Source organism: Equus caballus, chromosome 8 (genome assembly GCF_041296265.1).
Source record: "Equus caballus isolate H_3958 breed thoroughbred chromosome 8, TB-T2T, whole genome shotgun sequence".
Lineage (NCBI taxonomy): Eukaryota > Metazoa > Chordata > Mammalia > Perissodactyla > Equidae > Equus > Equus caballus.
The window spans coordinates 42,966,848-42,991,935 of record NC_091691.1 but is presented as its reverse complement, the minus strand read 5'-3'; the positions used below and the strand labels follow the sequence as shown (position 1 = coordinate 42,991,935).

Sequence of the window (25,088 nt, the reverse complement as noted above, 5' to 3'; positions counted from 1 at the left end):
CTTTATAGGCCCTTTCTCCTGTATTTTAACCAGACTTAGGAAATTAGCTGCATAAATGAAAAAGAAGCAGAGAGGGGGTGGAGAAAACACAACCAGGTAAAGAGCCTCTTAGAGTCTCAACTATGCAAACCCAGAGCCCCCCGGAACCCTGGCTCCTGCAAGGCTGCCTATAATCTTTGCCACACATCCTCTGAGACGTGGCAGAACAGGAACTGGCCTCAACCCAAGCGGCACAGACAATGCCACCTGATTAGAAGCTACTTAGCGCATCTCAGACAGATACAGACCAGTGAAATGTCATTGCTCCGCTTGTGAAGAACCTGCATCAGGCAGAGTTGCCGTCCCTCCCAGAACACACGCGTCCCGAGGAGGGGGCAGCGCAGGCGTCGTGGAGGCCCACAGAGGAGGGGGCGATGCCCGCTGGGGAACCAAAGAAAACGGTAGGTCTGTTGTGACAGAATGCGAAGGGGCAAGGGGCTGGGTCTCCCTTCAGGCAGGAGAAGCTCATCCTTGCTTCTGAAGATCAACTCATGGGTGAGATTTCCCTGTTGTTTTTGTCTTCCACTGCCCCGTCCCTTTCCCTCACTTCCGGCTTTCCCATCGCACCGGCTGAGGGTAGAAATGTTAAAGTGTTTCCCTAAGGACTTACTAAATTTATTTTAATATCCGGACATATCCTTCCTCTCTCTCTCCTGTCAGTGGCCTCCTGACAGGAGGGCAATTCTGCGCCTGAACTCCTGATTTCCTACCTGACACCAAAACCCCCAAACAGCACAACCCTGGGACCCACGAGTGAGCTGAGGCGGCTCCCCGCTCTGTCCACACCGCTCCATCAGACGCCCTTCTTGAATGCCACTGTCATACTCTCCTTCCGGAGTTTCTGTCACCAATTTTTAAATATCACTGAATCTCTTCAGCTGCAACACTTTTAACTAAAGGTGACTCCTGAGGCTTCTTCTAAAAGTAGCTGATTTGGCATAGCCCTATGGACACCTGCTGATCTCATTTTCATAGCACACACCGTTTCCGCAAGCTTCTGATCTGTCTCCTTAGTGGGGCAGTGGGGATCTGAAGGGAGGGAATGTCCTCTTCTCAGGATCTCAATGTGCACTAATAAAAAGCACTGTTCTCTTGTGAAAGGTGGGGGAGGGAAGCAAAGTCATGAATTTGCCATCTCCCACTGAAGGGTGATCCCTACGGAAGCAGCTCCCTAGTGGGTCTGTGGGAAGGCAGAGCAAGGTGAAGCATTCCCCTCCAACAGCGGGTCAGGAGCAGATTCCGAGCACGTGCTGTTTGCTGGCGGTGCCTGGAGCGGGGTTTCTCCTTCCCGTGGCTGCAGGGCAAGCGGAGGAGAAAACAGAGAGCAGCTCATTTGGAGTTTGTAAGAGGCCCCATTCTTCAAGGACTCCTGAAGGTCAAAATTTCCTCTGACTTTAGCAACAGCCTATGAATAGTAAACCAGTTTCTTGACCATAGATCCAGGGCTCTGAACAAAGAAGGAAAGAGAGCAAAAAAGTTTCTTTTGATGTTTGTCAAGCCTGAACTTGACCTCAGATATTTGCCGATCAAAGGAACAGAACTGAGTGTGCAGAATTCAGCCCTCACAAATGTCACATTTGTGGCTAATTGATTTTCAACAAAGGTGCCAAGAAAGCTAACTGGGCAAAGCATGGTCTTTTCAACAAATTGTGTTGGGACAAGAGATTTTGTAGATATGGAAGCTGCATCCCTTCCTTACAAGATACACAAAAATTAACAACACATCGGTCATAGAGCTACAGGTACGAGCGAAAACTATTCAACTCTTAGAAAACCACATAGCAGTAAATCTTTGTGACCTTGGGTTAGGCAAAGACAAGTGTGGGGGAGAAGGTGGACAAATTGGAACCTCACAAATTGTTAGCGGGAATATAAAATGCTACAGCCACCTTGTATAAAATGGTACAGCCACTTTGTATAAAATGGTACAGCCACTTTGGAAAACAGTTTGGCAGGTCCTCAAAATGCTAAACATAGTTACCATCTGACCCATCATTTTCACTCCTAGCTATATACCCATTGAAAAAAAGTCCAAAAAAACACTACATGTCGGCACAAAAACTTGTACGTGAATGTTCATAGCATCGTTATTCACAATAGCCAAAAAGTGGAAACAACCCAGCTGTCCATCAACTGATGAATGGATCAACAAAATGTAGTGAATCCACACAATGGAACATTAATCAGCCATGAAAAGGGAGGACGCACTGATCCACGCTACAGCATGGATGAACCTCGATAATATTATGCTGAGTGAAGGACACTAGCCACAAAAAAACATAGATTCTATGATTCCATGTATAGGAAATGTCCGGATTAGGCAAATCTGGAGGCAGAAAGTAACCGAGGGCTGGGGCACTTGGGGAGAAATGGAGAATGCCTGCTAATGGGTTCAGGGTTTCTTTTGGGAATGATGAAAATGTTTTAAAATTGATTGTGGTGATGCCTGCACAATTCTTAATACACTAGAGTCCACTGAACTGTGCACTTTAAGTGGGTGAACTGTATGATATGTGAATTATATCTGTTCAAAAAAATAAAAAGAGGCTGGTAATATTCCACATGCCAATAATCAACACAAACAAACGTGGACAGAAGCGTTTATCACTTAATTTGATTTTCAAGCACTAAAACTCCAGGATAGATTATCCAGAAAAGACGAAAGCCTGGCTCAGCTGCTTCTGAGGTGAACCAGGGAACGAAAACAAGAAGCTCATGAGACTGAAGCTCTGAGTGAGTCTAGAACAGGTGAGGAGGTGCACAGGAAAAGAGCTCCCCTGCCAAGGAAAAAGCAAACAGAGCCCTCCACACCACAGCTGCTTCATCAGGCTCTTCTCATAAACCATTTTCCAACACAAAGAGGAATCCATCTCAGGCACGAGGAAGTAATGAATATATTTTAAAAAAGCCATGGAAGGTCAAACGTTATCTCTACAGTGTCAGGTTTCTTAACAGGAAATTTATTCGGGGTGGATCATGGAGTGTGGAATAGTAAAGCTCAGTGGGCAAAGACTGAGGGAGGTGTCTGAGAAAAAGCTTCCGGCTGAAAGAAGTTGTGCCTCCGAGGCATCCAGAGCAAGAGAACCCAACAGAGGCCTCTGGGGGACACAATGGTGGCCACCAATTCTTCACTTTTCCATGAGTCTATGCCCTACTTGTGCCAGTGAAACTTTTCAGTTCCTCTCACTAAAGTCTGTGTGTCTCTCTACCTCTTGACTTTGGGCTCAGCCACGTGACTTGCCTTGGCCAATGGAATGTAGGCTGTGTGACATGTGCTCGTTCTAACCGTGGCGCTAAGAGGCCTTGTGCCTGTCCCTTGGCCCTCCTGCTTCTGCTCTGCCTGAGAAGAGCTTCGCCAGGTAGCTGCCTCTCCAACCCCAGAATGAACAAGCAAGCAGAGCGCCCCAGGCCGACGCACAGACCCACAGCCTAAAGCAGAGCCACCTCAGCTAGAGAGCTCCATAATATTTTTGCCACTATTCTAGAAGTATGAGTATTTTTAATAAAATGATAAAGAAAGAATTGCACACACTGTGATGTGTCGATTTTCAGGATTAATAATAGGACTCTGTATTCTAAATAAAGTCTTGTTTACTCAAGCTCATACTTAGAATTCTACAATAGCTCAATCTTATATCGGGTGATATCAGTGGACTCAGTCCCGTATAGCATTATTCAATTTGATCTTACTTAGCATTTCTTTTATTTTCAAAGTTTTATCAAATTTTTTAAAATACCAAAAAAGGACAATAATAATAAATTATGTAATTTGCTACACAAGTCTTTGCATAATGTCATTTTTAACATTATTAATTTCAATGCTTCATAATTACTGCTAAATATTGGCAAAGGGAGCCTATTTTTTAGTCTGTAGATGTGTTCTCCAATTTCACCTTTAAAAAGCATAACATAATGAGCTTGACTTCAGAAGTCAATCTGTTCAGTTTCAGATGTGTTAAAGTAACGGAGAGTTCTTTATTCTAGTAACAGAACCATCGATTCTCCTTTGTGGAATTTGTGACTGAGGTTCATTTGAAACCCAGCCTTTATAAATACAACCATTATGACTGAGGCGTTAGGAGAGAGGGACAGCTCTAACACTGACTTTAACCAAACTGAAACAAAAGAATAAAATGATCTATTTTTCCATGTTACAGTCTTAGAATAACATTGTTCTGCTGGATCAGACCAAGAGAATGAAGCCGGAAATTCTTCCGAGTTACTGACATTTTAATGGATTATCCTATGGATTCTGATTTTTTTTAAAGCAGAAACAGAATGATTTGGAAGCACATATCTAGGAAATGAAGGTTGCACTTCCTATTGACGAGACATTTTTAATAGCAATGAGGATATTCGAGCCCCCAGTTTAAGTAGAAAAACAAAGAAGGAAGTCAAAAGGACACTCAATGGGAAAGAATGGCGTGTTGACACGTTAGGACAGAAGTCTCGTCTCCCGTCACAAACCCTGACCAACAGGAAGCAGGAGAGCAGAGCTGGGCAGACAAATTCTTCTCTCCCCCCTGGGGACCACTGCGAGCTCCTGTGTACATGCTGCCAGAGGCATCTGCTGACCGACTGCTGCGTTCTCCTCACAGCTCAGCAGGAAGCAGAAACTAGCACAATAACTCATCGAAGGAGGACAGGCTGAAAACCCCCGAAAGCCCACACTGACGCTCCAGCGTGGGCCCCCTCCCCGTCAGCAGCTCCTCAGAGCAACAAGCTGGATGCACAAATCTTGACAACGTTAAGCTTCTAACAAATGGGATTCAACAATCAATTGGAAGACGGTTAAATTTTTTTAAACTTTTTTTTACGGAGGCACTCTAAGGATTACCATCTGCCATTGAAAGAATCATGAGATGTCCATTGTATATGGCGGAATGCAAAGCAAAATTAAGACAGCATATGAAGAATGAACACTCTCTTATACAAAGACTGGGAGGAAAAGGGGGATCCTTTTACATTTCCAGTGCTCACAGGGAAAAGTGATTTTTCAAGAGTATGAATCTGTGCCGCAAACATAACACCGAATTAGTATGGGGCAGTGAGTGGGGCATTAGCCGGGATGCCGTGCATGCCAGGCAGAACATGGGTCAGTCCTTCCACAAATAAGCAGCTACACAGTGCCTAACACATGCAGAGCACTGCGTTGAGCATTTTCCTCTCTTGAGGACACAGAAATCTAAGTTTCCATCACCAAATCATAAATCCAAATAGAGTTTGTTTATTTATAATTATGAAAACTCAGAAGAACAGTAGCAGATTTCTACAAAGATAAGGAGGAATAAGAAAATGCGCTGGACTCCGACAATTAATGAGACAGAACAAATAGCAATAGGCACAAGCCACAGCAGGGAATTTATTTTTAGCTCAAACATTAGGCAATGTCATTACAAGCACCATTAAGTCCAGCAACAAGCTGCCAAAGCGAGTGAAAAACTGCCACCCCTGGAGACATGTGAGACTGCATGGGGGCCCCAGACAAGGACAGCCTGAGGATAACCACAGCAGGCCTTCGAGGGTGAGAGAGATCGCATGACTGCAAGGGCCAAGGAGATGTTGCTCACACACGCTCCACAAATCTAGATTCTAAAAGCATTCACCTGAAATTATCATCCAAAATTAGTCCTTCTTCCCTGAAACACTACTGCGGAGTCGGGCCTTGCACACATACTCAGAACTATAACAACACGTAACACTAATAAAACATATACACAAGGCCCCCTTATCCCAGGTTTTGCTTTCTGTGGTTTCCATGGTTACTCGTGGTAAACCAAGGTCCAAAAATATTAAATGGAAAATTCCGGAAATAAACAATTCATAAGTTTTAAATTGCCTGCCGTTCTGAGTAGTGTGATGAAATCGTGAGCCATCCGGTTCCCTCCCGCCCAGGAGGTGACTCACCCCTTTGTCCCTCAGATCCCCTGTAGACGCCACGGCCCGTTAGTCACTGAGCAGTTGGTCTTCTTGGTTATCAGATCAGGAGTTGCGGTACCGCAGTGCTTGTGTTCAAGCCCCCCTTAGTTTACTCAATAATGGCCCCGAAGCGCAAGGGTAGTGATGCTGGCAATTCAGATATGACAAAGAGAAGTTACTGTTGTTAAATTCTTACTGTGCCTAATTTATAAATTAAACTTAATCACAGGTATGCATGTGGAGGAAAAAACGGTTTATATAGGGTTCGGTTCTATCCGAAGTTTCAGGTATCCACGGGAGTCCTGGAGCGTGTCCCCCACAGGTGAGGGGGTCTGCTGTAATACTAAAGCAATACATAGACATAACAGACTACACACATGCTACTATACAATGCTATGCTTCCAAAAGTGCAGGCATAGCAATATAGTCACAGATATTTACAATCTCTAATAGTCAAATTTTAGGAAAATCAATTCAAATAATTAGAAATACAGTCATATGAAAAATTTTCTATTGCTATTTTGCTTTGAGGTAGTAAGGGGGCCAAACTACAAACTACAATAGTCCCTTTAGAGTACCAAATCTCATCAAAAGCAGTGAACCCCTTGAACACTGTAGTAGAAGAGGTAAGTAAGTGGCGATTACTCTGTTTAGATCATACAGAATGCCCCCTTAGGAACAAGATTTATCAAGTGAAAAGAGCAGGTTAGAAAGAGTCACGATCGCATTGAGATGAGATTATCAACACACGCATAGTGAGATATCTGACCAATGGTCATCTAATGTCAACAGTGGAAATATCTGGGTAGTGGAATTTTGGATAATTTTACTTTCAACTGTATGGCTTCTGTATGGTTTTTCTATCAGAACAAAACCATAAAGCTCAAGACCCAAACTGCTAGATTCAAATTTCAACTTTAAGCTTTACTGGCTGTGTGATCTTGAACAAGTGACTTAACCTCTCTGTGCCTCAGTGACCTCAAAGGGGATAAAAATGGTCGCTACCTCAGAGTGCTGTGAGAGGACTAAATGCCTTTGTACGCAGAAGACACTTGGGACAGCACAGGGAACACAGCAAGTCCTCGGTGCACGTCAGCCACTAGCAGAAGCAGCTAATACTAAGACACCTACTTGTAAAAAAGACTTAGGGCACTCATTAAAAGCAGCTGCAAAAGCAGCTATTTCATGGCCAAAAGTAAAAAGGGAGCGGGAGAACCTCTCTGCTTACATCTAAATAACGACCAAAACTCCAAAAACAAAAACCTCGCAGACCAGCTACAAAGCACACACAGGTGGCGAGAAGGAGGCCCCTCGTGGCCGGCAGTCACCGGTGTCAGGAGTCGGGACGCACGGCCAACGCAGAGAGTCACAGAGGTGCTTGGGCAGCGGCTGCGCCGGGTGTGCGCGCGTCTGCGCTCAGTGCAGCGGCAAAATGCAAGACGTTCTAATGAGGTTAGCATTTGTAGGCCGGAAGATTTGTCCTAATTTTAAAAAAAGGAATCTTTAAAACACCTTTATCTGCAAACGCTGGAACGTTAGTTTTAAAAGGGGGTTTATATAAGATGAAAATTACATAAACATACACTTAACTTGTTAGGAGCCGATAATGAAAATGATGGATTATCCCAAACCCCAGATTCTCTTCCTTTGAGAGAAAGAGACAAACGGAGTCAGTAAGTGAATTAAGTAGTATCTAAGAAGTTGGTAAGAGCTGTGGAGAAAGGCGAAGCGAGTGCAGTAGGGAGGGGAGAGGACGCTGCGCTGACACTGTCGCTGGCGGAGTGGAGAAGGCGACATCTGAGCCTGGGTCAGACGAGGGAAAGTTCCAGCCATCTAACTGCATAATTATCAGCTCTGACGAAAGTCATGATCAGGTTGGAGCTCTCAGTAAAGACAAGGCACTGGCTCTCCCTGTGCTCCTTCTTCCTGGCCACCCCTTCCAACTCTCACACACTCTAGTTGTTATACAAACTCCCTGTTACAGTCTGTTGGCACTTGTTATTTCACTTTCTAAAATCTAAAGACACAAGCTGCTTGAATGAATAATCTTCTCCATAAATATTTTCAGCAAATAAAAAGAACTAAGAATAAGAGAAAAGTCATCAGCTGTTTCTGGTAACCCAAAGTGCATTCCTCCATTTTCCAGTAAAAGAACCCAGACTTCCCCTGAGGAACCAGGGCTCCCGACCTCCAGCAGACCTCCCGCCGTGTGGATCAGGTGGAGCCATGCCTCTCGGGTAAGCGTGCACCCGACCCTCCCAGTAGGCGCACCAATCCCCCAGAACACTACACAGCATCAAGTTCAGGCGGGAGCACTCCACCCAAACCAGGCAATGAGACCCAGAGGCTCGGACAGGTAGGGTGTAACTCATGAGAAAGAGGTGCTCTCCTTCACGGGCTTGCTGAGGTGGTAGAATGCAGGCCTGGAGTTGCTTATGAGGCCATCCTTGCCACCCTCCGGGAAGGGAGGAAGGTGGGTCTGCCTAAAAATGAAGCCAATGTTGAGGTGAGCAAGGAAGGAAAAAGGAACGGGGTTGGGTGCCTCTCACAAGGCATTTGGAAGACTTGAACTCAGCCCTGCCTTAAGATACGCACCCCCCTACGTTTTTCTCATAGCTGAGGAATATGTCTCCTGTTTTGCTTAAATAATTTCAAGCTGGTTTCTGTCACTTGCAACCAAGAGAATCTCACCAAATACAAAGAAGGCTTCAGAAACTGATCTCGGTCTTTTCCCTAGAAAGCCAACAGCAGCGTTTCCTTACCCGTTCCTGACCAGCAGTGTCCCAGATGAGGAACTTATGAAGTTCATTTCCACAAGGCACAGTTTTGGTCATAAAAGATGCCCTGAAAAAGAGAATCAACATCTCCACATTATCAATTACCCTCTACAGTCTTCACAAAGACTCCTGTTTCAAACAAGTTAAGGTTGTACCTCAGCAGGACCCTGAAAGCTCACGTCCTGGGGGCCCCTCAGAAGAAGGAAGGACAGCTGGAGCAAGTAAAAGCAAAGATTCTGCATGTTCTGTTGTCCAACTGGAGGTTTGTGGGAGATGGAGGAGAGGCAAAGGATGCATTTGAAACACTGCCTTTCCAAAAACACTTATCTTCAATTCTTCTAAGATAATATGCCCGACATCAGGAAAGAAAATAAAGCTTTAGATTTTAAAAATATATTGTTATAACAATTAAGAGTGAAAAGGGGAGCTGGTATTTGGGCGTGTTACTCTTCAGGCCTTGCAATGGCACAAACAGAAAACTGCCTTACATATTTACCTGTGCTATCAACCCAACACTAACAGCCAGGAAGAGAACATGAGCTCTAACTCCCATCCTGCCAGCATAAATGCAGGGAGAAAGACTGGTAGCTTAAACATGTATCTTCTCTCCATGAAAAAGAAAGGGTTTGATATTCTCAGTACAGATAGTATATATCTTGATATTTTCTTTTGCATATTTCCTCTTAAGCTTTTCTTTGTGCTCATGAAAGATGTAAAAATCTAATACAAGGAATGTTTAATACCCTTGACTTTTTTTCTGTGAAATAAAGCTTCTTATTCATTTAAAAGTAGCAAGCGTCCCCAACAGTGGGACAACAAGACATGACAAGCCTGCTGATGTGATGGAGTAAGAAATACACACATCACCTATGCAGCATTCTGCAAAAATAGTTCATCTGAATTTAATCATGAGGAAAGAATCAGGCAAATCTAGAACATGGAACATTTTTACAAGACAACTGGCCTGGATGCTTCAAGTAAGACAACGTCATGAAAAGCAAGCAAAACAAAAGACCAGGAGATTGTTTTAGATCTAGATTAAGAGAGAGAAGAAAGAGAGAAAACAACCAAATGTATCATGTGGACCTTGACTGGATCCTGCATTAGGAGGAAAACAGATTTAAAAGACATTTTGAGGACAATTGGAGAAATTTAAATTTAGACTATCTGTGACGAAACATTGACTCAAAATTAATTTCCTACGTATGATAATGGTATTCTCATTATATTCTTATTCCTAGGAGATGCATACTAGAGTTTTTAGAGGTAAAGTGCCAGGATGTCTCCTCTCACTTTCATGTGGTCCAGCCGGCCCCCAGGGCCAGCGCAGAGCCCAGCCCTGCACCCACTCGGCACGCATCCTGGAAATATTTCCTCAACTTCTCCTGCTTTTCCCCAAGACTAAGAGACAAACCAGAAGTCCCAAGGAGAAAAGCATATGTCCTTGCAATTCCCACACATACACACACCCCCCAAAGGTTAACAGTTAGAGAGTTCTAATTATCTGTGTACAATTGCACTAAATGGAAATTCTCAGTATTTTTCTAAGTGATATGACCCAATATTTTAAAACCACATCTGTCCCATGACATTTCACTTCTTTAAAAGTCCTTAAAATATGCATCCCAGACTACTGATAAGAGCAAATATATTCCAAAAATGGAAATATCCTTATTACTTTTCCCATTATAAAAGCAATATATGTACAAAAAAGAAATTCAAAAAAGGAAAACAAAGGAAATAAAACTCAACTGTAATTTTACCACATAGCCACAATCACTGCTAATAAGTTGGTATATGTCCTTCCAAATTATTTTTATACAACTTTTACCCCCCAAATTGATCAGACTCTACATAAATTTTGTTTCTCCTCCACTTTATCATGGACATCTTTCCATTTCTATGAATATAGATCAACATCATTATCTAAAATGATGGAGTATTACACACCATATTACAGATTTGCTCTCAAAATGCACTCATGGGCATTTTGGTCACCTATTTTTCACTATTATGACAATGATCAAATGAATATCCTTGTACCTAAATCTTTGCGTCCTTGTACAACTATTTCCTTGGACCTAATTCTTAGAAGTAGATGTGCTCCACTTTCCTATGTTTGCCAAACTGTGGGTTGTCCCAACCTACACGCCCATGGCAGGGTGTGAGACGACCTTTGCCCCAACCAATACTAATCTTTTAAATCTTTTCCAGTACGACAGGTAGAAAGCAGTATCTCATTCCTGTGTGTATGATCCTCATCAGAAGTCTGGCCATCACTTCCGTGTTGATTGTTCACTTGTATTTTACTTTTGTGAATCTTTAATTCATGACCTTTGCCCCTTTGCAGTTGTAGTGTTCATCCTTTTCTTATGCACTTTTTGAGTATTTTATACTAACCTTTTGTAACATTATTTTTTTTTTTCTTTTTGAGGAAGATTAGCCCTGAGCTAACTGCTGCCAATACTCCTCTTTTCGCTGAGGAAGACTGGCCCTGAGCTAACATCCATGCCCATCTTTCTCTACTTTATATGTGGGACGCCTGCCACAGCATGGTTTGCCAAGCGGTGCCATGTCTGCACCCAGGATCCGAACCAGTGAACACTGGGCTGCAGAAGTGCAACGTGCACACTTAACCGCTGTGCCACTGGGCTGGCCCCCTGTAACAGTATATATACATATATATACATTTTTTTAAATAGGAATCTTTTATTTTTTTATTTATTTAGTTTTTAAGATTTTATTTTTTTTTTTGCTTTTTCTCCCCAAAGCCCCCTGGTACATAGTTGTGTATTTTAGTTGTGGGTCCTTCTAGTTGTAGCATGTGGGATGCCGCCTCAGCGTGGCCTGATGAGCAGTGCCATGTCCGCGCCCAGGATTCGAACCAACGAAACACTGGGCCGCCTGCTGCGGAGCACACGAACTTAACTACTCGGCCATGGGGCCGGCCCCAGCCTGTAACAGTATATTTTTAAAAATATTTTTCCAGTTTAATCTTTGCCCTTTAATGTTGTTTCTGGAAGTTTCTCCATAAACGCCTTTTAAAATTTTATGTAGACGGCTATGTCAATATTTTGTTTTTGTGTTTGTTTTTGCTTTTGCTTTGATGTAAGCCAGATTTTCATTCATTCCTCATATATTCTAGGTAACAGGATAAATAATACATCAACCACACGTTAAAAAGTTCTCAGGCTTAGAAAACTAAGTTCATGCCTTTAAAATCTTAGAATCATAAACTTTTAGAGGTGGAAAAAACATAAAATATCAACCCCCTCACCTCAGAGATAAGGGGCTGGTGGAATCTGAGACCAGAAAGACTGCCTTGTCCGTGGTCAGAGAAGAAGCTCCCTGAGTTTCCCCATCTGTGAAATAGGACCCATGTCTACTCTGCATGATCTGGGGGGCTGTGATAGGGTCGAACAGGAAATGACCCCTGTGAAATTCACAACATTTTTAAAAATAACACCTAAAACTGTGAAATTCTCCCTTGCTACACGGTAAGTCCTGAGAAACAGCTTTAGTAACAGAAGTAATGCATATCATACATACATATATAGTGTATACACATGCGCACACACACACACACAGGCACACACCCCTCTCTGTCCCTGATTTCTTGTCACTAGGAGAAGAACTATCAATATTTGAAATGAAGACTGACAATCATTGCTCTTTTGGTTGTTTGGGGTGTTTTTTCCAGCCTCTGCTAGCTTTCAATCTTATAAGAACCTCAGGCATCTTTTCTTCTCTACAGATTACCTTCCAGCAGTGGAGGGGGAAGATTCTGCAATGCTGACTTGACTTCATTATCTGTGGGAACCAAGATCTGGCAGAGAAGTCACACAATTTCCTTTTACAAGTCGAAATAGAAAGGGAGAAACACACGCACATATATATGTTCAAGATGTTGGCACAATCTGCTTGAACAGCAGAGCCAAGACTTTTCAGTGTGAGTCACAGGAGATGATAAGAATGAACTCTTTTGACGCTGAACTGATGACATTTTAGAGCCTGCGGCCTTTCCCGCTGGTCGGTGATCACAGTGAGAGAACAAGGGTGGACTCTGAGACTGACGCACTTGGTTTGAATCACAAGTTTGCCGTTCACTGGCTGTGTGCGCTCAAACAAGTCACCTGGCTGCACTGACCCTTAGGGCCGGCTGGGTTACTGGAAAAAAGGCTCTGCGCCAAGGACAAGAACTGAAATATCTATGGGACCAGGTAGGCCATGCAAATGAGCAAAGTGGGCTAGGTGTAAAAGTAATGATAATAAAAATAACAGTAACAATAAGCAGTGGGAGTGACGTGGAGTGGAGATAGCAAGCCCTGCCCCCCCACACCCACCCCCGGCCCCCGCAGAGGGAGCCCCTGGGGCTCAGTTCCAGTGGCTTCCGCCACATGAGCATGCACACCCAGTGCTCCAATTCTACTGATTTTCAAAGAGGTCAGAATTCAAGTTTATTATGTAAAAATCTCCTGATTCTTCATTATTGTTTTAGGATTTTTAAAGCACACTAAACAAAACATACCTATAAGCCAGACTCCCGGCCTACCTGCTGAGGGATAAGCACTCAATCTTTTAAAAGTATCCCACTTACGCCATCTTCCAAGAAGTCTGCATGTTCCTGCTAGCTTTATTTTTCTGAAACTGGGGTTTGGAAACATTTTCTCAAAATCCCAGAAAAGAGGACAAAGTTTGAGTGATTTTAAAATTGGGCAATTAAACTATACCAGGAAAAGACAACACGTCAGAATGGAGGAGCTGAGCTTAATCCTGATCCAGAGTGAGGCACGCAGTAGACGGAAAGCAGAGGAGCACACAGTTTAATGCTGCAGCCGCTTGCCGTTGTGTCTATGAAGAATTAAGTTAGGAGAAAAGGCTTAAGTGTGAAGTTTACAGGAGAAGAACAGAATTCAAAATGACACATGCAAAATATTTTTAAATAATACCTAAAGCTCGTTCATATACAGAAGGGCAAGCTTTCTGAAAAACAATTTGGTAATATCCATCAAGAACTTGAAATATGTTCTTATTCTTTGACTAAATTACCCCATTGCTACGAATGTAATCTAATGAAATAAGCAGAGGTAGACGCAAGTATTTATGCCCAATGATATACATCGTAACATTATTTATCAAAGTAAAAAAATTTTAAACAACCTAAATGCCTAAAATTGAAAATATAGCCATTAAAAATAATTGTTTCTAAAGACCATTTAATGACATGGAATTCACAATATAATGCTGAATGAAAAAATGATTTTATATATATATATAGGAAAACGACAAAGAAAATATACCAAATGTTTACAGTAGTTACTCTGGGGGGTAGATTATGGGCAATTTTTATATTTCTCCTCATTTTCAATTTTTTATGATGAGTATATACTTTTATAATCAGAAAAAAATATTGTTTTCATCATGTTTTTGAAGATTATGTGACATTATAAGAAAATGTTCAAAATATATTAAGTAGAAAACAGGATAAAAACTACATATATACTATAATTCCTATTTTTCATAAATTCTGTGTTTTTTAGCTTATTTAGACTGAACATGAATTTTTATAACCAGAAAAATTAAACTTTAATCTTGACTCTGTCGAGGAAATGCACAGACAGCAATTAAAGTGTCCTGTTCATGCCATCTTCCAGGAGATCTGTATTCATGAAAAGAATAAGGAAAACCACATGGACGGAGAATGACCCACATGGACAGAGAATGACCCACGAGGACGGAGAATGACCCACATGGACAGAGAATGACCCACGTGGACGGAGAATGACCCACATGGACGGAGAATGCATGCTGCAGCATGTTAGGAAGGACCTGATACTGTTTTTGTTTTTGAAAATTAGGTGTTTGTATACCTGCATATACATAGAAAATACTTCTAAGAAATAAGTTAAACATGCACTTTGGACTTTTAAATATTGGTAATACAAATCGAAGAATATGGGATTGGAGAGCTAGTAAAGATCCTCTAACTTCTGTTTTAATTTTAAACATTTATGTATGATCTGAACTTTTCACAATGAGCATTATAATTTAAAGAACAAATACAAAAGTTTTTAGTTAATAGACTATTTTTTAGAGAAGTTTTAGGTTTACACAAAAACTGAGCAGAAAGTACAGAGAGTTTCCATACAAGACATAATTGTTTAAAAGCCCCAACCACCACAACGTATTTACTAGGCGAAGTACCACCAACAGCGTTTGATCGGTTATCCCCAGAATGGAGAGCAGTGCGGGGCGCTGGATACAACACGACTCCACACACTGCCCCCATGAGGTGGAGTGTATTTCCCCTCTTGAATCTGGGCTGGCATGATGACGTGCTCTGACCAAGCGATGGTGATCAGAGTGATATGCTTATTATAATTTTGGCATAATGGTCCTTACATCTATGAGTAACGGTTATGCTTAACACTTTTATGTATTTACCATAATTTGTGGTGAAGCATGCATTTATTTATGCCTTTTTATTTAAAAAGAAATCATTACCAAAGGAAGACAGATTTGTTATTAAAAAAATTTTTTTTTAAGTTTAAAAAGCAGACAGAGGGCCAGCCTGATGGCACAGCAGTTGAGTTTGCACGCTCCACTTCAGCAGCCTAGGGTTTGCCGGTTGGGATCCCGGGCACGGACCTACACACCACTCATCAAGCCTTGGTGTGGCAGGTGTCCTACATACAAAACAGGGGAAGGTGGGCATGGATGTTAGCTCAGGGCCAATCTTCTTCAGCAAAAAGAGGAGGATGGGTGGTGGATGTTAGCACAGGGCTAATCTTCCTCAAAAAATTTTTTTAATTAAGAAAAAGAGTAGACAGCAAAAGTCCCTCTTCCATCTTCCAGAACCATACTTCAGTTTATCACTCTTATAGGTTTTGCTTTTATTATCAAGAAACACAAACTGGCAAATTAAAGAGGAAAAAAGTACATCACAGATGAGAGCGAGAAGAATTTCCCTATAAAATTGTCCCCCGTCTACAGAAGCACTGGCGTTGGGAGGCAATGCCCACGCCTCTCACATCCCACACCTCTCGAGGGCAGAACTGCGTCTCCTCCCCAGGTGTGCTGTCGGGATGTCTGTATGGCTCGGAAGGGAGAGAGCAAAGCACAGGCATGCTTACCGCCCGTTAGAAAAGATTTGGGCTCCTCTCCTGTGAGGCAACCCACTGCATGTAGGGTGTCAGCTCTTTGCCTCCCCCTCGGGGAAAGTGAGGCTTAGGGAACCAAGGCCAAGCAATAATACTCTGGCTACCGCTATTTCCTGTCTCTGACACAGGAGCCGAGTGTCTTCTGCCAGCATCCATGAGATGGGGGCAGATAACTGGTTAGCCTCTGGACCCTTCACGGTTCTTGACGCTCAATTTCCTCGACCACATTTCTTTAAGCCATTTTTTAATTACAAAACGTATCGGATTTTCTCACGTCCACCGCGCCAACCACTGGCCTATCGACCCACTGTTCCTGAGCACCCGCTTATGCCCTGCCACGAATTTTCTCTACTTACTACTGAGAGAGACAGTTGCCCCCATCCTCACCAGTCCTGCAGCGTTCCCCAAATATATACCCAGCTGTTTCCCTTCTGAGGAAAACAAACCCTTGCTCTCTGCAAAGAGCATGCTATCTGCAGGGAGAAAATAAGTGAGGCCAAGTCCTAAGACAGGCAACCATGGAGCATCTGCAAAATGCCACGGCAAAAGACCCTCTGGCGAAAGCCTCCCCCAGGAGAGGGAGCCGGCACCCAGATCCTCGGGCCTGGGAAGGGACCGATCCAGCCCGCCCCTCAAGCACAGGTATGGAAATGCTGATGCTCGTTAATCCAGAAAAGGAAAGTCGACCTGCCCCACAGGCTGCAGACAGTGCAGCTGTGTGAGTGGACGGCGTCTCCAAGTTCACTGCCAGGCAGGTTTAAGCGGAGCCCTGGGGATTTGTCCTGTGTCTCCTCTTCCATCTGGAAATAAGGCCGCATGATTTGCAGAACACCGCTCTCTCGGATCAAGGAAATGGCCTCAGGCTGCAGCATGAGGACGCTGGCTACGAAAAAAAATTACTGACAGGGACAGTAAGCCCGGACGTACTGCTTCAAAGTCCCTGAATTTCCGTCCAAGTCTTTCCAGTGGGATCGATTCTCACTGGCTGACCTCTCTGAGTGCTTTGAAAGGAAGAAACGTGAAAGAGAACATACAGGAACTTACCCAATGGTCGGGCTGATGTTGTGGTCAAAGTGATCCTGGACAAATCGACACACAATGCTTGATTTCCCAACCCCGGTGTCCTGGAAAAGAATGAGGACACAGCCATGAAGACCAAGGGTGCCAGTTCTGACCTAGTGTAAACACAGAACCAGAGGAAGGAGAGGTGGCTCCTGGCGGCAGGAAGGGGGGAGGAGGAGGTGGGTATTTCCTGAAATGAAATTGCATTGCTTTCATAGAAAGAAAAGAAGTATGGCAAAAATAAGTTTGGGAAATGTCCCATATATACAATAATTGACCTAGAATTGGCAATGTTCACAGTACGTGTATTTCCAGAAATTTGCAAATTTTTAGAGGGATCTAGAAGAGAGGTATGGCAACACACTGCATTGTTTTGGTAGAGACAAACTGATTTTGTTCAAAACCTTAGCACTCAAAAACTGCGTAATCTATTTTTGTAGGTATCACCTGTAAGACCTATGAATTCTAATTTCTGCAGGTCTAACATTTTCTCTTTAGAGTCTGATGACTGCATAATAACCTCCAGTTTTGCTTAATCATATAAAGGTCTCATCTCAGCTCTTTCTCTGTTAAATAATTCTCTAAAGCTGAGTAGGACAGAGGTCCAGTTACACCTTGGAAATCAAATGCATGCACTTCTATCCACTCCCTTCCAAAACCCTTGCAAAATGGTTTAAGGAATAAAATAAACAAATTCACAAGGTCAAAGACATGGGGGAAGAAACACACCAGACAAGTGATGTCAACGAAAAGCAGTTGGCTGAGTGGTCACCGAGGGAGAAGCAGCTGGAGCCTTAAGTGCCTGCAGGGAGCAAAGCCAATGAGAAGCAGCTCCACTCATGCCACAGAACCCCTGAGCATATCAGGAACTGGAGGACAGGCCTGAACACAGCATCTCCTGAGAGGCTCACACACACAGACCCTTGGTGCCCCAGGCCACAGAACAGAGGACACCCACCCGCATGCCAGGAGGACCCAGAGAAGCTGACTTTCCAGGAAACCTGGACGAGACAGGGGCTGGGCTGGGGCACTTGAGATACAGCCCAGGGAGTGCCCAGTGCTATTCCCTGCCCTGTGTGAGCCCAGACAGAAGAGGTGTGCACAGCTGACAAGCCCTGGTGCAAACAGAGCCTCAGAACGCATTTTAATCTCTTACAAAGAAACACTCAGATAAAAAATACCAGACATTTATACCCACAAACAACGAGCAGGATGCTTTTTTTTTTTTGAGGAAGATTAGCCCTGAGCTAACATCTGTGCCCATCTTCCTCTATTTTATATGTGGGACACCGCCTCAGCATGGTTTGATAAGCGATGCGTAGGTCTGTATCCAGGATCTGAGCCAGTGAACCCCGGGCCACCCAAGCAGAGTCCATGAACTTAACCACTAGGCCACTAGGCCGGCCGTGGCAGGATGCTATTTCAACAGATCATTCAGAGAGTAAGACCAACCTTTAGAAATTAAAAATATGATGGTAGAAATGGAAATTTCAAAGGAAGAGTTACTAGACAAAGTTGGGAGACTGCACAGAAAGTACAACAAAGTAGAACAACGTGGCTGCCCTCAGTTGCCAACAGCTGCTCTTCTGAGGAGGTGGCAAGGCAAGAAGATGCATGGCTTGCAGACAGTCACCACAGAGAAGTCCTGTCAGGATGCGCTTATCTGAAAGGATCATTGAGACGTCAAGATCTATAAGTGAAAGGGAAACAAGGCATATTTAGCCCAGGAAGGAGAAAATAGGGATACGATTCTCTTATGTTAAAGGTGTAACTTTAAAAGCCTGAAGATCAGGGCTGCCCAGGTGACAGCGGTTAAGTTCGCACATTCTGCTTCGGCGACCTGGGGTTTGTTGGTTCGGATCCCGGGCGTGGACCTATGCACCGCTTGGGAAGCCATGCTGTGGCAGGCATCCCACATATAAAGCAGAGGAAGATGAGCACGGATGTTAGCTCAGGGCCAATCTTCCTCAGCAAAAAAGAGGAGGATTGGTGGCAGATGTTAGCTCAGGGCTAATCTTCCTCAAAAAACAAAAAACAACAAAAAACAAATCTGAAGATCAAGGAGAAAACCTTGAAACCTCAGAGAAATGTCTTTTTCTTTAGATATTGAAATGTGAAATACCAACTTAGAATCTGAATTATTTAGACTCCTTCTTGCTCCCATGTTGAGGGGGCAGTTCCAGTGAACCTGGGGCAAGAAGGGCATTAGCTTGTGCTCCTCATCAGGAAATCATTCTCTGGAAGGAGAGTGGCCGTCACTGGTGCTGAGCCAAACAAAACTGCAGTGTGCAAACTGAGGTGCAGAATGAAAACATTAGCTCCAAAGACTCCGCATCAGTGTAGCTGCTATTTCTGAGCTGCTCCTTCTGTGTGAATTCCCGCTGACGTCCCCACAGTCCCCCGACCACAATTCTGTTCTTGTCATCTCAGTCGCTTTAACCCCCTGTGGAGGAGCAGTTCCTTGCAGTCCTTTAGTCCATGCAACCCCAAGAAGCTGCACGCCGACGACCTGTGCTACCCTACCCCACCCCGGAAGATACGGAAAACGCCCTCTTTCATACGGTGAACTGTTTTCTGCCAACTGCCCAGCAGGCAGGGTGGGAACTTCTCCCCAACGCTGAGCACACCAATTTTTATTTTTATGTCACCAAGCTCATGGGGTGCAACCCCACCCCTTCCTGTAGAGAGTTTTCAAATTTACTATTCCACTAGAAATGCTAAATGATTAATCTCTGCCCTCTCTGCACCCATCGAAGCCATTCCTATGAGGGGAACGCAGGTTGACAAAAGAGCCTGTCTCGGCCCTCACTGGGCCTCTCCATCAGTTTAGGAATTCTCTTTCTCAGGGCTCTTTTATTCATCCGTTCTTCACTGGTCCAGCAAGTAGTCATCAAACCCTACCTTCCACGTCCCAATACAGAGGACCCTGATTGATGGGAGGTAAGACGACCCTTCCTCGGCCTCCCTGCATTCTATGACCGTGACAGGTGCCCGCAGAGCTACGCACCAGCACACAGCCGGCCAGGGCTGCTCTGCCTGGGGCTGACCCTCTGCCCAGAGACAGATCAGGAGACAAATCCTTACCGTCCAAGTTTTGTTTCTTTTTGGGCTTCCTGGGTGTCCTTTTGGCTTACACCCAGGCTCATCCTACTTCCAAGCTGAGAAAATGCCCCTTGGAGGGGCCCTCCTCCCCTAAGCAACATGGCGCTCCTCACTGTGAGTCGCCCTTGGTGCATGGGGCTTTGGCTAGACTGTGCGTCCTCACAGTCGGGGCTTTGCTCTGGGAAGCACATTTCGGAGTCTATCCATTCACTCTACCCAAAGCTTCTCCTCAAAACAACTGGCTCCACATCCCCAAAACAGCCCAACAGATCCTGCAAGGCCAACCCTCAAAATATCCTTGAAGGGGCCAGCCCGTGGCCAAGTGGTTAAGTCTCCGCGCTCCACTTAGGTGGCCCAGGGTTTTGCCACTCTGGCTCCTGGGCGTGGACATGGCACCGCTCATCAGGCCATGCTGAGGTGGCATCCCACATAGCACAACCAGAAGGACCTACAACTAAAAATATATACAACTATGTACTGGGGGCCTTTGGGAAGAAGAAGAAGAAAAAAGAAGATTGGCGACACGTTAGCTCAGGGCCAATCTTTAAAAAAAAAAAAATCCCTGAAGATGAAAATTCAAAAGCCATCTTGAAACTATTCATCTCCACTCATGGTCTTCCAGAGAGAACTCAAGCTACACACCTGCTTTTCTGAAAAGTTAAAGCAGCACGCCTGCTCAAATTGACGTTTAACAATTAATTCTTCAGCCCAATACACTCAGCGTTTCTTTTCTTTTTACAATTTAACTCAGAACATTTCTCTCTCTCTCTTATACATTTGATAGGAAAGAAATAACAGAACAAAACAATAGGCAAAGTTTTCATTTGTCTCAGAAAAGAAAATATTCTTATGAAGAACTGCGTCAAATAACCTTCTCTGGCCAGTGGCTTTGTGACGGCTCAAGAAATGACCGTGGGGCCTCCTCCTCTCCCAGGACGACTGCTGTTCCCCAGCTGGCCGCCAGGGGATGCCCTGCCCAAGGAGAGTCCGGGAGAGCCTGAGGCCAGGATACGGGCCATGCTCATGAATCACTCGGCTTTGTGGTTTGCTTTTCCTGCAGGAACCTCATCCAGACGGTGACACACGTACACAAGAGGAAAATGCTGGTGAGTCATGACCATCGCACAGGAAAACAGAAAGGTTGAAAGCAGAAAAGAGAAGAAAGGCTGCTGGGTGAATAAAGGAGTCTGTGAAGGAAGAGAAGGGAGAGAGAGGAGGATCATGGATGCCCAGCATTCTTCAAAAGCCACGTTATTGTTGGTGGCCTGACACCAATGGAAGGAAACTCATCTCTGCATATACTTTTCCAATTCATAAGATTATGACAATATCACAGCCCATCTTGTCCAATCTCCTAGTTTTGCAAAAGAGGAAGCTGCGCGACTTCCTCAAGGTCCACAGCCACCTATAGAGTCAGAATCAAATTTTCAGAGTCCCAGTGAAATCCTCTCAAGGCTTTGCCAGGTCAAGTCAACCTCCCTGCCAAGTGTAGACTTCTTCCCCAAAAAAGCCCACTTTCTAGAATGCACAAGGGGTCTTTTTATTACTGCTTTCCAGTTTTACTATCCATAGTAGCATCGTGTGTCCTCAAGATAGATCTACTGGGTTTTGCTGGTAACGAAAGGGGGACATACTACCAACTACTGGGAGGCATTAGAATAAAACCAACTCGGATTCCACCAACCAGGAGCAAAGTCTAGGAGAATCCTCCCTGGGGGGATAACCAGTGTCGAGGTGTATTCTCATCTGTAGGGCTGTATCAGCTGTGTGCTGGGGTCTCACAACTGGTTCCATCCACTTACTGGGAAATGGGGCCCTCATGATACTCCTCTCATGTACATTATTATTTGGGGCTAATAATACTGTTCTCTAAGAACAGCCACTTACTCTGACATTATAATCTCTGCTGTTTGAACTGTCACATTTATTAATCACGTATAAATCTGTAATTATGAAATCATCAACCACAAACTTTCAGCTGCTGCCACGTAAAACGCCAGGCATGGCTTGATCCACCCCTGGACTATCACAATGGGCTTCAAGGAGGGGTTCCTACCTCTCCAATTAAAGAACGGTAAACCTTAGGCAAGTATACCCCCACTGCCTAATCCTGCTCTGAGGGAAGACATCGCTAATCAATTCAGGACACGTTATTTTCCTGAACCTGAAAAGGGCCTCAAAATCTTTTCAACCCAGCTCTGCAGAGAATCACTGACTCAATCGAGGTGGGTTCCCAGAACAAAGGGCTGTTGTCTCCTGTCGCTCAACTCTTCCCGACAGTCAACACACTCCTACCGACTCCTCCACTCCACCCAAACTCACTGAGTGCTGCTCTGCAGGCAGTTTACGCATCTTTACAGGTGGTGAGGATTTTTGAGAAACTAATAAAAAATACACACTGTTGATAACATTATAAATCAACATGCCTCTTATGGAAAGGAAATTACAAACTATAACAAGAGCCACAGACTCAAGAATTCCAATCTTAAGAATGTAGTTAAAAGAAGAAAAAAATAAGCACAGAAAAGTTCGTTGAAGTGTTATTCATAAAAATTAGAAATGGCCTAAAAAATAACTATAAATTAAATAAATTATGACAGAGACAGTAATCTTTTTAGCTTTCATTTCATGCCTATCAAAAGGTCAAAGAGCAGCATACGATTTGTCCATATTGACTACGGATGCGATCATCCCAGCATCCGTCTCTGGTCTGGGAGTCAGAGAGGACCCATATGGCAAGGCTTTCTGCATTTGTTTATTTGTTTCATTCAGTCATCTATTTATTTAAGTGTTTAGACTTTAAGCTGTACAAACTTCTAAAAAGTCTTAAGTGTCTCAAACAGTTAAGTAGGAATTTAGGCATATTACAGAGGCCAGCAGATCTTGTAGGTGGACAGAAACAAAATAAGGAGAGAAAAAGGCAGAACAGTGGGATGGCTAATGTCTTGCTCCTCTGAACCCAAAGATAAGAGAAGCCAAGAGCACCGCAGAGTCCAATCCAGCGGAGCAAAAGTCTCGTAAAAGACACCGGACACATCCCCCCCGCCCCCTGCAGGCGATGGCCTTGTGTGGAGACAAACCACAGCAGATGCAGAGAGCAGTGACTAGTAACTTGGGGCAGCGCCGTGCATCACTGGTCATTAGCTCCACTTTGGGGAAGATGGGGGAGAAACGTCTGGAGGAAGTGTGTGCTGCTGCTGAAGAGATGAGGTCATGAGGGAAATAGTTTCCATTTCCTATAGCTGTAGGGCACTGGGGCCCAGGGCTTCATCACCACGCCCTGTGTCCAAGGGCCAGTCCCAGCCATCCAGGCCAGGGCTCCCTGCTGGCACCACCTGCCCTTTCCACGGCCCGAAACCTGGGTCCACCCAGAACAGAAAACAGGAGTCAACACAAAGGATTACACTTCTCTCAGGCTCAGGAATCCCAATCCAGAAAGCTCTGCATTTAGAGATTTCAAAGAAACCCCATGGAAATGTGGCACAAATTCTATATTAACCCACCAAGCGTATTTTAAAGCTTTGGCTAAGAGGAAGAGGATACACACCCTCATTCCACTCTTCTGCACTGAGTTTATAACAAAGCAACCTACGGAAAACCCCAATCACACACTCTTTACGAGAGTCAAAGGCCACTACGTCTGAGGAACCTACACTGGCAGGACTAAGGACTCAAGGTCAAAACACTGCACATCACCCGCAGAGCTTCCACTGAGCTCCCTGGACATCTCCAGTGCGTCACCTTATTCTGTACCTACAACTCCTTTCCCACAGGAGGACCGAAGTACTTTGTTCCTGGATGCGTTCAAGGACTTATTGGAATTATGGACTTAATGGGTCTGTTTGCCCCCGAGCCCTAAATAATATCTTGCTGGTCTAAAATAATTCCTATGTATCCCAAGCACGTTGTACCAGATTCTTCAGCATTGAAAAGAAAAGGGTTCAATGTTTATAAATCACAGTAACCACTAGCAAAAAAATAAGTGCCATAAAAGCAAAAAACATCATGAAACTCAAGTCCATAACGTGCTTGTTCGATTACCACACATCAGACAAGGTTTCCTCTGGGGGTGGTGAGACTTCTGTCCAAGCAGAGTATATCCCAGCCTTCACGCAAGGTTCTAGGAAAAGCTGAGCTAACAATGCAAGAAAAATCCAGCTCTGGGCATCATACCATATTTAGGAAACCGTACCACAAAATTATTTGCAGAAAACGCAATATAAATAAAAAGTTCCCAAGCATTCCCAGAAACAACTCTGCAGTTCTTTCTGTTACGGTTCTTTTGAAGGACGTCAGTGGAGTGGTATTATGACAAATCTCTTTACAAAGAGGAACTAACTACGTATATGACAAAAATGGAAATGAATTGTCTCATATTGAAAATGGTGGGTTCTAACCTGAGTTTGAGAGTCACTAGGCTTTGTTTTCTCTATCTACCTCCTGGGGAAAAAACTGCTTACAGACCTAATTTTAAGGATATAAGCAGTACAAGTGAATTTAAGCACTTAGATTAATGTCCCACGCAAATTAATGAACATAGCTTTGGAATGTCCACAATCCTCTAAACACAAATGAAAATAATCTAAAGTCCACATACAAAGAATAAAGTGCCATGTTAGAAATACACAAAATGACCAGGAGAGGTGTTAAAAAAATCCTGCTAGAGAATATGAAGAAATAAGCAGAAATGAGGAGCATGAAAGCCACAAGAAAGAGAAGATTAGATGGTTCCAAAGGGAACAGAGGCACACATCTTCACTTACTTTATCTCACTTGGTCCTCACCACAACCCTTCGCAAAGAAGAGGACAGGTGGCATTGTCCACATTTCCCAAGTAAGGAAATTATGGTCTAAAATTTATGTGAACTGCCTACAGTTGTATAACTAGTAAAAGTAGAGTCAAGATTCAGGCTTCACCTTGCCCACATCCAGCACTCAGTTCACAAACCAGACTGCCCCTCTCCAGAAGGCATGCATGCACCCACCCTTCCATGCACTCACTCAGTGCCTGTGGGGTCCACAGTACGCA

General features: G+C 43.9%; 1 protein-coding gene and 1 long non-coding RNA gene across 3 annotated transcripts in view; one reads left to right on the top strand and one right to left on the bottom strand.

The window, feature by feature from the left end:
- RAB31 (RAB31, member RAS oncogene family) overlaps positions 1-25,088 on the bottom strand; it is a 120,610-nt gene that overhangs the window by 48,434 nt on the left and 47,088 nt on the right. For both annotated transcript variants that reach the window (XM_001489527.5, XM_023647464.2), the window contains exons 2-3: positions 16,940-17,019; positions 8,721-8,802 (exon numbers count right to left, since the gene is read on the bottom strand). In XM_001489527.5, the coding sequence (XP_001489577.2) occupies positions 8,721-8,802; positions 16,940-17,019 (162 nt within the window). The remainder of the gene's footprint in view (positions 1-8,720; positions 8,803-16,939; positions 17,020-25,088) is intronic.
- Positions 77-15,240, top strand: LOC138925371 (uncharacterized). The gene is made up of 4 exons (XR_011441426.1): positions 77-440; positions 8,105-8,195; positions 12,490-12,955; positions 14,390-15,240. It is a non-coding gene; the product is annotated as an uncharacterized lncRNA (long non-coding RNA).